We start from the raw sequence: 17,008 nt of genomic DNA on the forward strand, positions 1-17,008 counted from the left end.
GAGAAGGGGGACGACAGAGGACGAGATGGTTGGACAGTGTTCTCGAAGCTACGAACATGAGTTTGACCAAACTGCGGGAGGCAGTGCAAGACAGGAGTGCCTGGCGTGCTATGGTCCATGGGGTCACGAAGAGTCGGACACGACTAAACGACTAAACAACAACAACAATTTCAAGTGAGTAGGAAAATGAGAGTATCCCTAAACATTTTTTAAAAGAAAAAAAAAGCACTGCTTTAAACAATTCAAAAAAGATGCTGACAAACTAGAAGGGGTGCAAAGGAGGGCGGCCAAGATGACAGAGAGTCTGGAAGCCAAGCCTTATGAGGAACGGTTGAGGGAGTTGGGTATGTTTAGCCTAGAAAAGAGGAGACTGAGAGGAAATTGGATAGCCATCTTCAAATATCTCAAGGGCTGTCACAGGAAAGAGGGAGCGAGCTTGTTTTCTCCTGCTCTGGAGGGTAGGACTCGAACCCATGGCTTCAAGTTACAAGAAAGGAGATTCCCACTAAACATCAGGAAGAACCTTCTGACAGTAAGAGCTGTTCAACAGTGGAACAGACTCCAACGAAAGATGGTGGTCTCTCCTTCCTTGGAGGTTTTTAAGCAGAGGTTGGATGGCCATCTGTCATGGACGCTTTAGTTGAGATTCCTGCATTGCAGGGGGCTGGACTAAATGACTCAACTTGATGATTCTATGATTTCTAATAAATCACTCATTATAAATCACTAGCAGCAAACTAAATTGCCCATGTGTCAGTCTCTTATGTGGCCGAAACAGAACTGCCCACGAACAAGAGAGAGGTTTACCAACAGGTTTACCAAAAGTACAAAAAGGTTGGGTTCAAAACAGCCCGGTGAGCACTGAGCATGTAACAGTGAGCATGAAATGCTGGCTGGCCGGCCACTGGGGTGGAGGGGAGGACATGAAAAATCAGGAGGAGACTGGGAATGGAATGGAGTATCCTGTTCAAGGTATGCCACACTGCATCATTTTGTTGCAGATCTGGCTTGTGCAATTACGGTAGATTAGGCAGTTTATTTGTCCCTCCTTGAGGATTTGGATTAGAGCTCCCCCTAGTGGACAAGTGTTGGAAGCAGCCCTACCACAGACCTGAAAGTTCTTGGAAGGAAGGAGGTAGGACTGCCATTTTTTTGTGTTTTCAAAAAGCTTGTCCAGCAGAGTGCCTTTGAGCATGTGCAGATTGCATTTTGCTTCCTCCTTCCTCAACAGCAAAGTTGGGTATTTTGTTTTGTTTTGTTTTAATTGCATATGGTAATTTCATTTATAATGTTTTGCTTTTTAAAATGGCCTAGGATTCTGCACTCAGCGCTTTTCTTTCGTAAAGGAAATCAGCCCCTGCTATCAAAATATCCTGGATGCCCTCCTCCTTTCCAGTCATCATCATCATCATCATCATCATCATCATCATCATCATCATCTTCATCATTGATTTGCCAAGCACATAAAGCTGCATGCACACAAGTTAAATGTGAATAAGCTGCAAGTAACCTGTCGTATCTGTTAGGGTTCATAGACTCAGAATTGTAGAGTTGGGAGGGACCCCCTGGGGTCATCTAGTCCAACCCCCTGCAATGCAGGGATCTTTTGCCCGACATGGGAATTGAACCGACGACCCTGAGATGAAGAGAGCCATGCTCTACCTGCTGAGCTATATTCGGGGTAGTTTGTTTGCTTTAAAAACACACACACCCTCCTGCGTCTTACACAAAGTAGGGAAAGAACAATAGTGGCGTCAGGGCCATCTTTACCACGGGGTGCAAGGGGTGCGGGGCACCCGGGCACCAAATTCTGGGGGGCTGCCAGGCGCCCGCCGCTGAAGCCACCTAAGATTATGTTATGTATTGTATTGAGCTGCTATGTGGCAGTGGGGTCAGCGGCACATTTGACACGACTGATCTCGCATCAGCGGCAGGCAGGCGGCGGTGCGAGATCAGGCGTGTCAAAGGTGCTGTGAGTAAAACATTGCAAATTGTGTTTTAATTTCATCACTTACAGTTCGAATTCGTTTAGAGCAGGCACGCCCAACAGGTAGATTGTGATCTACCGGTAGATCACTGGACGTCTGTAGTAGATCACTGGTAGATCACTGGCTCCCCTATAAAAAGCTCAACATTATCGCCCTGCAGCCCATCAAAACAGTGCTTTCCTCCTCCCTTAAAAAAAGCACTCAACAACTTTGACCTGAACCCCCCAAAAGGGGGTAGATCACTGCCAGTTTTTAACTCTGTGAGTAGATCACAGTCTCTTGGGAGTTGGCCACCCCTGGTTTAGAGAAATTGTTTTAAAAAATGATGTTTATTTTTGCTAACTGCCGGCATTTTCTTTGACTAACTACTTAGGGCTTTACCACACGGTTGCATTTCAGCAGGCAATTTTAGTTTTCCATTTCCGCAAAAATGTGCCTAGAGTACACACTAGGAATTCGGCGAGCTGCATTTTTTCTTCGTTTTACGACGAATGCTAAGCGAGAAACACATTAGAAATACATTCCAAAATAGATTTTAAGCATTGTGTCTGGCATAAGCATAATAAAAGTTAATTTTGGGGCTAAACGAAATTTGAGGGCGCTGGGAGGATCTTTGCATTCTGACGGAGCATATGCTAAAGACGGCCCATTGCTCTGAACGCCCATTGCTAACCTCTCCATTAATTTGTCTAATCCTCTTTTAAAGCCATCTAGGTTGCTTTTCATCTCTGCCTTTCCTAGTTTTAACTATGCACTGCATAAAGAAATGCCTTATTTGATCTGCATCTTCTTAGCTTCCTTAGATGTCCTCAATTTCTAGTGCTGTAAGAGACAGAGCGAAATGTCTCTCTTTCCACTTTCTCTATGTCATGAATAATTGTATAAACTTCTATCATGTCATTAATATGTGCTGCTATTTACCCCCGCAAAAAATAACCCCTGGGAATATATTCTCTCCCTTTTGTGGCTCCCAATTTTCCTGGCGATGCCACTGAACACAGGTTGACCACCTCAAAACAGCATTTGTGATATCAGGAATGCTCTTGTGCGCAAATGTGCAGGTAGAATTTTGATGTGGATGCAAGCCTCGCATAAGCCCCTTACAGGTGAAACTCAGAAAATTAGAATATCGTCGAAAAGTGCATTTATTTCAGTAATGCAACTTATTCTTTTTTATTTTTTATTTTCCTTTAAATTTTTACAAATGCTTTCTTTTGGAAATTCCACAGTAATAAAACAAATAGTTACAATAATACAAAAAAAAACCCATCGCTATTACATTTCACTAATTACATTCCATTTATAATTGACCCACCTAACGACAAATAATTACAATTGCAACAAATAAAGGCTTGACATATCTTGCTTTGCATGTCGTGCATCTATCTCATATATTGGTTTCACCTTTTAAGTTGCGTTACTGAAATAAATGCAGTTTTCAACGATATTCTAATTTTCCGAGTTTCACCTGTATGAAGGAAAGCAGGATACAGTCATACCTCGGGTTGCGAACATGATCCGTGCAGGAGGCGCATTTGCAACTCGCAGCACTGTGTCTGCGCACGCGCGTGACATGATTTGGTGCTTTTGCACATGACATCATCTTGTGTTTCTGCACATGCGCGAGTGCTGACACCCAGAAGTAACCCGTTCCGGTATTTTCTGGTTCGGCACGGAGCGCAACCCGAAAATGCATAACCCGAAGTGTTCGCAACCCGAGGTATGACTGTATATCATTCATTAGTGGGGAGCAGAGTTTCCATTTTTTGCTTTGTACCTCTGGCACCAGAAATGGCCAAGGCCTGCCTGGATTTCTCCCTTCCTGGCTTGCAACATTCTCCACCTGCCTTGCCCCTACCCTCCAGTCCCAGACCATGAATTTGAGAACAGCAGAAGCAGCTGGGAAGAGAGGAGCTCAGGGATATTTTTTTAAAATAATAATGATTTTATAATTTGATCCCTTTACGTGGTTTTGTATGTTTTGTGGTATTTTATGCATTGTGGTTTGCTGTTATTTTTTAATTGATTATAGATTAGTAATTCTTTAGTGTAATTATTAAGTGCAAAGGGTTTAATTGTTATTTGCTGATGTTTAATTTTACTGTTTACTATTGGATTCTAAGTATTGTTTATTTTAAAGATATTCTTACTTTTTATATTGGATCAGATTGTTACTATTATTTTTATGTGTGTTGTAAGCCGCCCAAAGTGCCTAGTGTATAAATTGTTGTTGTTGTTGTTGTTGTTGTTGTTGTTGTTATGCCCAACACCCATCTTGGGGGAGCAGGATTATTTCCTGAAATCAGAATGTGGATTAACTGAACCCTGACAAAGACCAGCCATGCAACTCAGCCAATGAAACAGATTCCATCCAAGCATTTTCATTTATTTTGATCTTTATTGAACCAGAAAGGGGAAATGCTGTCATGCAGGCCTGGTGGCTCTGCGTCCCTTCCATTTAAACAGACGAGCGCATGAGAATTGCTGGTGGCACCTTCTTGTCTGAAAACTCTCTGTGACCTTGAGAACTGTGCAGACCTCAGAAATCCAACTGGTGCGGATTCTCCAGGCCTAGAGATGCAGAGCTAGCCTGTTGAATTGCTGCCTGTCATGCAGCTGTTGCCGGCACAGAGCTTCTGTCCCTTAAAGAGTTGACAAACTTACTCTTTTCAGCCCCAGAAGGGTTTGCTGAATTGAAGCAAAACTGAGGGGTGAAGAACTGAGACTGAGTTTCGGGTTATTTCAAACTTTAGTAAGGGAGGCGTTTCAGAATAGTAGGGGGCCCTGGGGATGAATTTATGGAACCAAGGGGACGGTGCCCTGAAAAAGTTTGGGAGCCACTGGCAGGGCCGGTGCCAGGGTTTTTTGCACCCTAGGCGAGATCCCCTTCTCCCCCCCCCCCCATTTCCCAGAGTTGTTGACCTTTTTAAGAAAAAAATAAAAGTGGAATGATAAATAAATAAATAAATAAAAAGAGAAAAGAGAAAACATAGAAATAGAAAAATAGAAAATAGAAAAAAGTAGAAAAAATAAAAATAAAAATAAAATAAAAAACAGCTGAGAGGCGCGGCAAGGTGGCCCCAGGCTCACGCTCCCCGCGCGCCTCCGGAGCTTCGGACCGTGAACCTGGGGCCGCCTCCACTGCACCTGTCAGCTGTTGAGTGGCTTCAGGCCGCTCTCTGGAGGAATGCATGGCGGGCAGGCTGGCCAGCGCCCCCTCCATTTTGGCGCCCTAGGCAGCTGCCTAGTTTGCCTTAATGGACGCACCGGCCCTGGCCACTGGTTTGTAACGTGACATTCAAAGCATGATGCGCCAAACAGCTCGAGGAGGGAAGTGACAGCTTGGAAAGGTGGCCTGTGGTGGGCCTCGGCGCATGGGTTCCTCCCCTCTCGAAAAGTCTGGGTTTACGGCTCTCTCTTAGGCTGAATGCTCTGCACCCAGGGGTCTCTGAAGGGCACGGGAGCTGCTGTGACGATGGCGCCCTGGCACTGCCCAGAGGAGCCCTCCCGCAAGATGGGGGACAGCTGCTCTTCCTGGTCTTCGCTGTCCTGCCCCCGCTTGCCGCCTCTGTTCAAGCTGCGCAGCCCCGAGGACAGAAGGCAGGCGGTCAGCAGAGCCCCGGCCATGGCACATAGCACCGCACCCACGGCCTGGCAGATCCCCAAGGCGTGGTTGTATTCCACGGCCTGCTGGTCGAGCACCACAAACTCTGCCTCGCCGATCCCTTCCAGCTTGGGGGGCAGGAGGTACCCCGTGGCCAAAGCCGAGGCCCCGATGAGCAGCAGCAGGGTCCCAGCGGAGAGGGTCACCTTGGGGGTGGGAAAGAGGAGGGTGAGAAGGAACATTTGCCTCACTGTGTACACATACAGAGTGGCTTTCGTTGTGGAATGAGACGTTTTGGCTGTGCACTGTTGCGTCTGGGCAAATCGAGGCAGGTAGCTGTTGCAGAAGGAAGCGTACTGGCACTCTGCCTTTGCATGCCAAACCTGCCTGTGCCCTTCAGTGCACTTCAATGTGGTTCAATTAAGTCAACAGCACTTGGCATGACGCCGCGGAGATGGTAAGAAAGGAAGCAACCTTTGGAGATTTCCCCATAAAACAACGATCTTGTGCATGCTAACTTTCGGGCAAGAGATCCATTTAAATAGGGTTACAGACCAAATTAAATAAATAGGGTTTATTTAATTTAAATAGGGTTTAAATGTGCATGCTAACTTTCGGGCAAGAGATCCATTTAAATAGGGTTACAGGGACCCAGGTGGCGCTGTGGGTTAAACCACTGAGCCTAGGGCTTGCTGATCAGAAGGTCAGCGGTTCAAATCCCTGTGACAGGGTGAGCTCCTGTTGCTCGGTCCCAGCTCCTGCTAACCTAGCAGTTCGAAAGCATGCAGTGCAAGTAGATAAATAGGAACCGCTACAGTGGGAAGGTAAACAGCGTTTCCGTGTGCTGCTCTGGTTTGCCAGAAGTGGCTTTGTCATGCTGGCCACATGACCTGGAAGCTATACGCCGGCTCCCTCGGCCAATAATGCGAGATGAGCGCGCAACCCCAGAGTCGGTCACGACTGGACCTAATGGTCAGGGGTCCCTTTACCTTTACAGTCCAAATTAGCAAGAGGTACTATTATTATTATTATTATTATTATTATTATTATTATTATTCGCCACCGCCACCACCTCCTCTAAAATGTCTTGAAGTGGCTTGCAAGGTAAAATACAAGCAATACAGCAATTGAAACCAGGAAAGTCAAAACAAAATAACATGCCTAGAACTGGCCTCTGAGCATGCCAGAAGTGCCTCTTAGTGCATGCAAAGTGCTTTCCACACACACACTTCCAATACCCAGGATCACCCAGTGCACATCTGAGATAAGTCGAGAAAATGCTTCTGGGCTGGTTGTGGTTCACCCTTTGCCAACCTGGTTCTCCCCAGGTATTTTGGACTAAAGCTCCCTTCAGCCCCACCCAGAGGGGGCACACAGTTGGCAAGGCTGCATTAGCCCCCCTCTCTAAGCTTTTTAAAGCTTGAAGTCTACACCCCTAACACCATCCCTGCAATTAAAGGAAGGGACCACAAACCCCCCCAGACTCGGGGCAGTAATGCTGCGTGGCAGAGGATTCCTAGCCAGTGGGTGCAGCAGCTGCGTGGAGCTCTCTAATCGCCCAGGGGTGAAGCCTGCCAAGGTGGCACCACCAGGAGGTACCAACCTTGGAGCTTGGAGCTCGTCGTGAGTGGCAGGATGTGACCTCCAGAACCCTGTGCTTCTTGTGGCAGCGCCAGGATGCTCCAGCACTTGTCTGCAGGTGGCGCCAGAGTCATCCCAGAAGCTGACCTGAGGTTGCTCCCATTGGAGACTGGGGCATCTGCCTGGCCTGGCCTAACCTTAGCAATCGCTGCTGCCTTCCTATACTCCTCGCTGGCTGCCTGTTCCCTTGGAGAGGTGCCCTGGGTGTGCCCCCCCCAACTCCCCTTCCCATTTGCATGCAGAAAGTCCCTGGTCCACCCCCCTGGCCGCATCCCCCCAGGTAGGGAATCTCCTCTGCGGGAAACTCTAGAGAGCTGCTGCCGGCAGCGGTCTGGCTCGATTTAAGGCAGCTTCCTATATTCCTTACGAATAAACTCTGCACATGCTCAAGGGGCAATTTTTTCCCTAAGCTGATTTAATCAATGCTGGTGGTGGGGAGAAGGAGGAACTCTTCGCATGCTCAGAGGCGCTTAGTCTGAAAGCAACAACAACAAAAAGCAGGCACTTGTTGCAGTCCTTACCTTCCAGAGGACAGAGGACCAGCCGCTGCTGGCTGGAGATGTTGGGGGCAGATCCAGTTCGCCATCCAGATTCGCTCCAGTGCAGTCCTCATAGAAAAGGTGCAGGTAGGAACGGACGCCGTACCATTTCCCCCGCTCCATGCCTGGGCCCCGGCGGCAGCCGCACAAATGCTGGCAGGGTGTGGGCATTGGACCTGAGTGGGGCACAGCAAACGCGTCAGGCTCGCTCGGTTCCAAGAGGTGGGCTGGCCGTTCCGTTGAGCCCAGACGGACAGGAAGGGCTTCGAGAGGAAATGGGGAACCGCGCTGAATACTGGGATGGGTCTGCGGGTCGTGCGATTGTTCCACCACCAGGTATGGAATGTGTTATACAGATGGGACCTGCAACTAAATTTTGCAGCGTGGAGTGCTCCCTGCTCAACCAGCTGGCTATGACCTCACCCAGGTTGCTCCATTCCGTCCCCACTTCTCCCCAGTTTTCTGTCTCCACTAACATTACCACCAGCAGCCAGCTAGGATTCTGTGCCCGTTGGAAAGGCTGAACCTTCATGGGGCTCGTCGGAGGATTTCCCCCTCTCTCTTAAAGAGGGTCGTTGGTCTTTTTGCAAACCTCAGGCTGGACCCAGGACCCCACATGTGGTCTGGCCAAGGAGGAATAGAGTGATACTATGACTTCCCTTGACCTGGACACAAGACCTCTGTTGATGCAGCCTAGAATAACATTAGCTTTTCTTGCTGCTGCGTCACACTGTTGGCTCATGTTCAGCTTGTGGTCCACTGGCCCCAGATGCTGGCCTAGATGGGCCACTGGCCTGATCCAGATCCAACAGCTGAGCTCTCCTTCGGAGAAGCAAATTCACCTTTAGGATAATAATAATAATAATAATAATAATAATAATAATAATAATAATAATTTATTATTTATACCCCGCCCATCTGGCCGGGTTCCCCCAGCCACTCTGCGCGGCTTCCAACAAAATATTAAAATACAGAAATCCATCAAACATTAAAAGCTTCCCTAAACAGGGCTGCCTTAAGATGCCTTCTAAAGGTCTGGTAATTGTTTTTCTCTTTGACCTCTGGTGGGACGGCGTTCCACAGGGTGGGTGCCACTACCGAGAAGGCCCTCTGCCTGGTTCCCTGTAACTTGGCTTCTCGTAGCGAGGGAACCGCCAGAAGGCCCTCGGCGCTGGATCTCAGTGTCCGGGCAGAACGATGGGGGAGGAGACGCTCCTTCGGGTATACTGGACCGAGGCTGTTTAGGGCTTTAAAGGTCAGCACCAACACTTTGAATTGTGCTCGGAAACATACTGGGAGTTAATGTAGGTCTTTCAGGACCGGTGTTATGTGGTCTCGGCGGCCGCTCCCAGTCACCAGTCTAGCTGCCGCATTCTGGATTAATTGCAGTTTCCGGGTCACCTTCAAAGGTAGCCCCACGTAGAGCGCATTGCAGTAGTCCAAGCGGGAGATAACCAGAGCATGCACTACTCTGGTGAGACAGTCCGCGGGCAGGTAGGGACTACTTGGAAGGCAAGTCATATTGGTGTAAGGATAGTGATGATAGCTTAGTTTGAATGTGAACTAAACATGGAACCATGGAATCCTAGAATTGGGTCGTCTGGACCAACCCCCTGCAGAATCTCAGCGAAAGCATCCATGACAGATAGCCACCAAACCTCGCCTTAAAATATGCTGGTTTCCTGAAACAATTGCCCCCATGCATCCCTGGAATCTCACCCAGAATAGCTCCAGGAGAAGAGGTCCTCCTGGCGTTAACGGATCCTTCTCCCTTGTCCATTAAGGGCACTTGTGATAACAGCTGGGCTCTCCTCCTCCTCCATCTTCAAAATGATTTGTTGGCTTCGGCAACTGACAGGGGCAGATTGGGGACATTTTTGTGTGGCCTGAGGGGAGACTCCCACCCCATCTGTAAGCTGATAGTGAGCCCCTTTCGAATTTGGCACGATGTTGTTGGTTCTGGAGGGATGGAGGGACCTGCTCTATTTATATACAGCAGTACCTTGGTTCTCAAACCCTTGATTCCCAAACGCTGAATAATAATAATAATAATAATAATAATAATAATAATAATAATAATAATATATTAATTATACCCCGCCCATCTGGCCGGGTCTCCCCAGCCACTCTGGGCGGCTTCCTAAAGAAGAATAAAACACAACAATCTATTAAACATTAAAAGCCTCCCTGAACAGGGCTGCCTTCAGATGTCTTCTAAAAGTCTGGTAGTTGTTTTCCTCTTTGACATCTGTTGGGAGGGTGTTCCACAGGGCAGGCGCCACCACCGAGAAGGCCCTCTGCCTAGTTCCCTGCAACTTGGCTTCTCGCAACGAGGGAACCGCCAGAAGCCCTCAATGCTGGACCTCAGTGTCCGGGCAGAACGATGGGGGTGGAGACGCTCCTTCAGGTATACTGGACCGAGGCCATTTAGGGCTTTAAAGGTCAGCACCAACACTTTGAATTGTGCTCAGAAACGTACTGGGAGCCAATGTAGAAGTAAGTGTTTTCAATTGTTTTTCGGAAGCCGAACGTCCAGTGTGGCTGCCAGCTATTGTTTCCTGGGCGCCTGCACCAATCAGAAGCTGCACCTTAGTTTTCGAACATTTTGGAAGTCAAACAGACTCCCGGAATGGATTAAGTTTGACGCTTTTTGTTTTTGCTATTCATTTTGTGTTTTTTGTTTTTGAGGCTTTTTCAGTTAATTTGTTTTTGTGTCTGTGTGGAACCCATTTCAGCTACTGATTGATTTTGTGACTGTGGAAATGGATAAAAGCCTGCTGTCCAAACAATGACTATCATCAGTGCAGGTAAGGAAAAAAAATTAATTTTACTTTTTCATCATCTGCATCTTAATTATTTTATAGTACAGCACATTGATTATTGCTTTCATTTTATGGATCAATGGTCTCATTAGATAGTAAAATTCATGTTAAATTGCTGTTTTAGGGGTTGTTTTTAAAAGTCTGGAACGGATGAATCCGTTTTGCATTACTTTCTATGGGAAAGCACGCCTTGGTTTTGGAACGCTTTGGTTTTGGAACGGACTTCTGGAATGGATTAAGTTTGAGAACCAAGGTACCACTGTATCGCATTCACGTCCAGCTCTTCCTCCATCTAGGAGGACCATGCAGGGCAGGCCTCGCTGGGTATTTTAGGTGTGTTCTCACCGTGACACTGAGAGGTAGGTTAGTCTTAAGAGCTAAGTGAATGGCTGAAACGTGCTCTCTCTCCCCCCCCCATGCACTCTGTGGCCAGGGGCAAACCACACATTACAAACAGGTTGTTTTTAGGTGTTTTTTGCTTTATTTTAAAGGTATCGTTTAGACGAACGGGAGGAAGGGCGGGGTATAAATTAAAAAAATAGATAGTAAAAATCAATCAATAAATGAACACAACAGAGCAGTGATATCTGTAAAAGCAGTTTTCGGAGGGGACCATTTTGCAAAGAGAAGCAGCTTTGGGAGGGGGCTATATTGAGAAGAGAAGCTGCAACAGGTTGAGAGGCCTGCTTCATCTTTTTTCTCATCAAGTGGGTACACATGGTTCTGGGAGTGGCTGCCGAGACCATATAACACCGGTCCTGAAAGACCTACATTGGCTCCCAGTACGTTTCTGAGCACAATGCAAAATGTTGGTGCTGACCTTTAAAGCCCTAAATGGCCTCGCCCCAGTATACCTGAAGGAGCATCTCCTCTCCCATCATTCAGCCCGGACACTGAGATGCAGCACAGAGGGCCTTCTGGCTGTTCCTTCCCTGCAAGGTTACAGGGAACCAGGCAGAGGGCCTTCTCAGTGGTGGCACCCACCCTGTGGAACGCCCTCGCGTCAGATGTCAAGGAAATAAGCAGCTATCGGACTTTTAGAAGACATCTGAAGGCAGCCCTGTTCAGGGAAGTTTTTAATGACTGATGTTTTATTGTGTTTTTAATATTCTGTTGGGAGGTGCCCAGAGTGGCTGGGGAAACCCAGCCAGATGAGCGGGATAGAAATTTATTATTATTAGGGACATGGGACCCCCTGCAAACAAAGGGTGTGTTTGTCTTTGTGTGTGTTTACATGTGTTATAAATGGGAGCGCCAGAAGATTTCTGCTCTACCATCACACACACAAACCAGGAACAAAACCAGAGAACCTTTCTCAGATCATTCAGACAGAAAGTGCAGAAAAACCTTTGTATCAGGGCGCAGCAATTTATTCATTTATCACATTTATAACCCTGCCTGTTCCTCCAAGGAGCTTGAGATGGTTCTCCTTCCCCTCCATTCCATCTCGACAACAACCCTGTGAGGTAGGCTAGGCTGAGAGAGGCAGTGACTGGCCCCCCCAAGGTCACCCACGGTGACCTTTCCTGCTGTGTGGGCATTCGAACCTTGTTCCCTCCCAGGCAGTAGTCTAGTGCTCGCTAGCCACTATGCCTCACTGTCCCCCTTTGCAATGCCTCCTTGCAACCCTGTGGGAGGAAGACTGGCTGCCCTTCCCCCTCCTTCCCTCCTGCTTTCCTTTCTGCTCCCCACACCCCACCCATCAGTTCAGCCTGCCTGGCTGTGAGCTGGCTGCATCCTGTTTCCCTGATTGGCCGTTGCCATGGGGACCGCCTCACACAGAGAGGAGGGAGGATGGCTGCAAAGCCGGCTCCATCCTTCAGCATGCTGAGAGGCAGACCCAGATCCGAGGGCTGGTGGGGTGGGGAGGGAGCAAGCGCTGAACCCATGGAGTTCCTCCTTCTGGAAAGGGCCTTATCCCAGCCTCCTTCCTGCATCCTAAAACCCTTCAGCAAGGTTAGGCTACCTGACAGGGAGAGGAAAGGCTGCTGTTGCTTTTATTCAACAGCACAGTCTTCTGCAAACTGAGAGGCAGTGTTGTGTAATGGCTAGAGCGGTTCTATTGTGAACTGCCCCGGGATCTTAATTGGTTGTGGGGTTTTTTTAAAAAAAAGAACAATTTTTGTTAAGAGTTTTCAACAGACAACACAATAAAAGCCAAGCCAATCTAAAGAAGATAAACAGGAAAGAAGCCAGAAAAAGCAAAGGAAGAAACTAAAGAAGTAGAAAAAGAAGAATAGATAAACACTAGGTCCTCTAACACATTTATATATTAGCCCTTATTCCACACACAGAAGAGTGAACCCTCCCAGTATACAAATGTACAGAAGAAGAAGAAGAAGAAGAAGAAGAAGAAGAAGAAGAAGAAGAAGAAGAAGAAGAAGAAGAAGAAGAAGAGTGCCGAACTAGGACCTGGGAGACCAGGGTTCAAACCCCCTCCACTGGGCTATCATGAAGTTCACACTTGCTGCCTCTCGACCTAGCCTACCTCGCAGGGTTGTTGCAGGGCTTAATTGAGGCATGGGGGAGAGAACCATGTACACCACCTCGAGATCCTTAGAGGAAAAGGTATATAAAGGCAATGAATGAATGAATGAATGAGATAAATACACCCGGTGCCCTCCAGGAGTTTCGAAGTACCACTCCCATTAACCCCACCCCTCACCCTGGCAGCGTTGCAGAAAGCTGTGACACTGCATTCATTCATTCATTCATTCATTCATTCATTCATTCATTCATTCACTCACTGCAGAGTAGTAGAAGCAAAAGGTCCCTGCCTGGAGGAACATACAATCTACGGTTCTAAAAAGTGGCAGGTGGAAAAGAGCAGAGGGAGCAGGAATCATAGACTCCTAAAGGTGGAAAGTACATCCAAGGGTCATCAAGTCCAACCCCCTGCAATGCAGGAAGACAAAGGCGAGAGTAGTGGGAAGACTATCCAGAAATGACACTGCTTGCTTCTGGGGTGGGGCGGGGCCTGTGGCCTTCAGGATGGCGTTGCACACAGCTCCCATGATCACTGGAAGCGCCAGAAGAAGAATGAGGGAGGGACACAGAAGGCTCAAAGTATATTTCTAGGTGAGCAAGTTGTGTCCAACAGGGTAAGTTCCCCCAGATAAAAAATCACATTATATGTTAATGACACAAGTCCAGCAATGCAGGAAGGTGAGCTCCTTGTTGCAAGGATGGCCCCCTGCTCCCCCTCTGGTGCCACCCATGCCCGTCATTCTTGGCTGGTTGAGCCGAATGGGAGTTAAGAGCTCTATATTTCATTTAAATCAGAACCAGTGAAGGCGGTGAAGGTCCTGTGTGAGTGCCTGGAGGTGGTTGGAGGATGGGTGGCAGCTAACAGATTGAGGTTGAATCCTGACAAGACAGAAGTACTGTTCGTGGGGTACAGGAGGCGGGCAGGTGTGGAGGACTCCCTGGTCCTGAATGGGGTAACTGTGCCCCTGAAGGACCAGGTGTGCAGCCTGGGAGTCATTTTGGACTCACAGCTGTCCATGGAGGCGCAGGTCAGTTCTGTATCCAGGGCAACTGTCTACCAGCTCCATCTGGTACGCAGGCTGAGACCCTACCTGCCCACGGACTGTCTCGCCAGAGTGGTGCATGCTCTAGTTATCTCCCGCTTGGACTACTGCAATGCACTCTACATGGGGCTACCTTTGAAGGTGGCCCGGAAACTGCAACTAATCCAGAATGCAGCAGCTAGACTGGTGACTGGGAGTGGCCGCTGGGACCATATAACACCAGTCCTGAAATACCTCCATTGGCTCCCAGGACATTTCCAAGCACAATTCAAAGTGTTGGTGCTACCTTTAAAGCCCTAAATGCCCTTGGGCCCAGTATACCTGATGGAGCGTCTCCACCTCCATCATCCAGCTCCGAGGGCCTTCTGGTGGTTCCCTCCCTGCGAGAAGTGAGGTTACAGGAAACCAAGTAGAGGGCCTTCTTGGTAGTGGCGCCCGCCCTGTGGGACCCAGCTGTGAGCAGCCTGGTGAAGGATCATCCGCCTTAAGCTGCCCATGAAAAGCAAATCTAGAGTGCGAGACCAGGGAGATGTCTGCTGTTTCCAGGAACTCTTCTCTTTGCGAGACTTTTGTGGGTGAACTGAGAGTTTGTTGGCGCCCCAAGTGAGAACCCAGAGGCTGAGAGGGAGGGTGTGTTAGACGGAAAACCAATATAGATAGATAGATGATAGATAGATAGATAGATAGATAGATAGATAGATAGATAGATAGATGAGTAACTTTGTATTAATGCAAAGATGTTATACATAACGTTGCATTTTTGTAATGCCTTTTTCAATTTTTAATACACTAAGTAGTATACGAATTAAATACAGTGGTACCTTGCAAGACGAATGCCTCGCACAACGAAAAACTTGCAAGATGAAAGCGTTTTGCGATGTTTTTGGTGACTCGCAAGACGAAGTTTTTCAGCGGGTTTTTTTTTGCTGCGGCAAACTGCGCTTCGCAAGACGAAATTATCGCAAGAAGAAGCGACTCGCGGAACTAATTACTTTTGTCTTGCAAGACACCACTGTAATCTGATCAAAATCTAGTCGAATCTAAAGGCACGTGAATATTTCAATATCAACATTTTAAAATTGTTTCTGGTGTTTATGCTGCTCGGCATTCAGAATTTGTGGGTTTTCTACCTGTATAGTTCATCTGGTTCACTGAGGAGAGTGATGAGGGGGAAGATATAATTTCAAGTTTTCTTATTATGTACATTTTCCCTTTCTCTTTGGTCAAGCCGATGTCCTGCCCGGAATCCCACCTGCTGGAGCTGAGCACAACCACATTATCTCCACCTGAGGATCCTGGTAACTGGTATTCAGGGGTATTCAGCCTCCAGCAGTGGAGGAAGAACAGAGCCATTGTGGCCGCTGATCGTCTTAACCGGGTCATGGCCTGGGCCTTCTCTTTCCCCCTCCTGGTATAGCAGAAGTGACAAAGCTATCCCTATCTACTTTCCCCCTACTAATAAGAACATAAGAATAGCCTGCTGGATCAGGCCAGTGTGGCGCATCTAGGCCAGCATCCTGTTCTCATAGTGGCCTGCCAGATGCCCCAATAGGAAACCCACAAGCAGGACTCGAACCCAAGACCCCTCTCCCCTCCTCCTGTGGTTTCCAGCAACTGGCATTCAGAAGCATTGCTGCTTCCAACTGTGGAGCCAGAACAGGAGTCGTCGTCCTGGCTAGGAGCTCTCGGGGGCAAATAAGTGCTTCGTTTCATGTGTCCTGGGCCTTCCAACAAAGATCTGTTCCGCCGCGGCTCCTCACCTGCGTTTGGGCGCCAGCCAAGGAAGTCCTCCTAGTGCATCTCTCTGCCTCTCCGCCGGCAGCGATGAGCCACAGGTGGGCACCCACAGCAGTGGAAGAGAGAGGGCAGCCGCCGCCGCCAGCGGTTCATGAAGGAGGCAGGCTGCGTCATCCGTGCCGGGCAGCAAAATGTCAAATGCCCTTTTGCCACCCCCTCACAGCCGGGTCAGCCGGGCAGGGCGCTTGGCGGGGCAGCCATTCCTCCGTGGCAGCAGGCAGAGACGAGGTTTGCTGCCCGCCGGCTGCGAGCGCAGCTCCAGAGTGCCAGGCTGCCAGCGTCTGAGTCAGTCGCTCTCGGAAACGGATGTCTCCACAGGGACGAGAGCAGCTTTCTCGAGAGCGCAACGCCTCCCCACCCGCCTGGCTGAGTCATGTCTGGCCTCGACTGGGGCTGCCCACACCTCTGGCAGGCCCCAAATATCCTGAGCCCGGCAGCCGGGAAGCTGAGAAGGGAGAATCGGTTTCGCTCTCTGAGGATGAACCTGGCAGCTTCTGCGGAATCCAATTATCTTGTTAACTGGGACCCGGCAGACAGGAGGAAACTAACACAAGCCCTGCAGGAAAGATGAGCGATAAATGGGCTTAGGATCCACCATTGAGACTGGGGGCACGATCCACCTGTCCATTCCATGGAGAAATGATGGGATTAAAATATTGTTGCAGGCCACCTGAAAATGTTCTTAACCTGAGGTACCACTCCAAGCGGGAAGGTAAACGGCGTTTCCATGTGCTGCTCTGGTTTGCCAGAAGCGGCTTTGTCATGCTGCCCACATGACCTGGAAGCTGTACGCCGGCTCCCTCGGCCAATAACGCGAGATGAGCGCCGCAACCCCAGAGTCGGACACAACTGGACCTAATGGTCAGGGGTCCTTTTACCTTTACCTTTACCATTTTAGCTAATGGGGCTTCCCACTGCCCTCGTCCGATTTCTGTTCTTATCCTGAAGCAAAGTTCTTAACCCGAGGTACTACTTCCGGGTTAGCGGAGTCTGTAACCTGAAGCGTCTGTAACCTGAAGCATCTGTAACCCGAGGTACCACTGTATTTTTCCATGTATAAGACGCCCCCTGTTTTTTGGGACTCCAA

The 17,008-nt window shown here is 48.6% G+C and overlaps 1 protein-coding gene across 1 annotated transcript; it reads right to left on the reverse strand.

Annotated features, from left to right (window-relative positions):
- Window positions 1-4,355: 4,355 nt before the first annotated feature.
- NRSN2 (neurensin 2) lies at window positions 4,356-16,209 on the reverse strand. Its single transcript, XM_035121468.3, has 3 exons — window positions 15,885-16,209; window positions 7,755-7,948; window positions 4,356-5,798 (listed from the first exon to the last, which is right to left on the reverse strand). Exons 2-3 carry the CDS (start codon window positions 7,941-7,943, stop codon window positions 5,394-5,396), a joined length of 594 nt encoding a protein of 197 aa, XP_034977359.2. The 5' UTR covers window positions 7,944-7,948; window positions 15,885-16,209; the 3' UTR covers window positions 4,356-5,393.
- Window positions 16,210-17,008: the final 799 nt, after the last annotated feature.

Source organism: Zootoca vivipara, chromosome 7 (genome assembly GCF_965207765.1).
Source record: "Zootoca vivipara chromosome 7, rZooViv2.hap1.1, whole genome shotgun sequence".
Taxonomy (NCBI): domain Eukaryota; kingdom Metazoa; phylum Chordata; class Lepidosauria; order Squamata; family Lacertidae; genus Zootoca; species Zootoca vivipara.

What these genes read in the sequence shown, in the direction of transcription:
- NRSN2 (XM_035121468.3), bottom strand. Translation starts at nt 7,943, where the DNA reads ATGCCCACACCCTGCCAGCATTTGTGCGGCTGCCGCCGGGGCCCAGGC. An exon ending in GGTCCTCTGTCCTCTGGAAG is followed by an intron (nt 5,799 to 7,754) that starts GTAAGGACTGCA and finishes CCCACCCCCAAG; the next exon opens with GTGACCCTCTCCGCTGGGAC.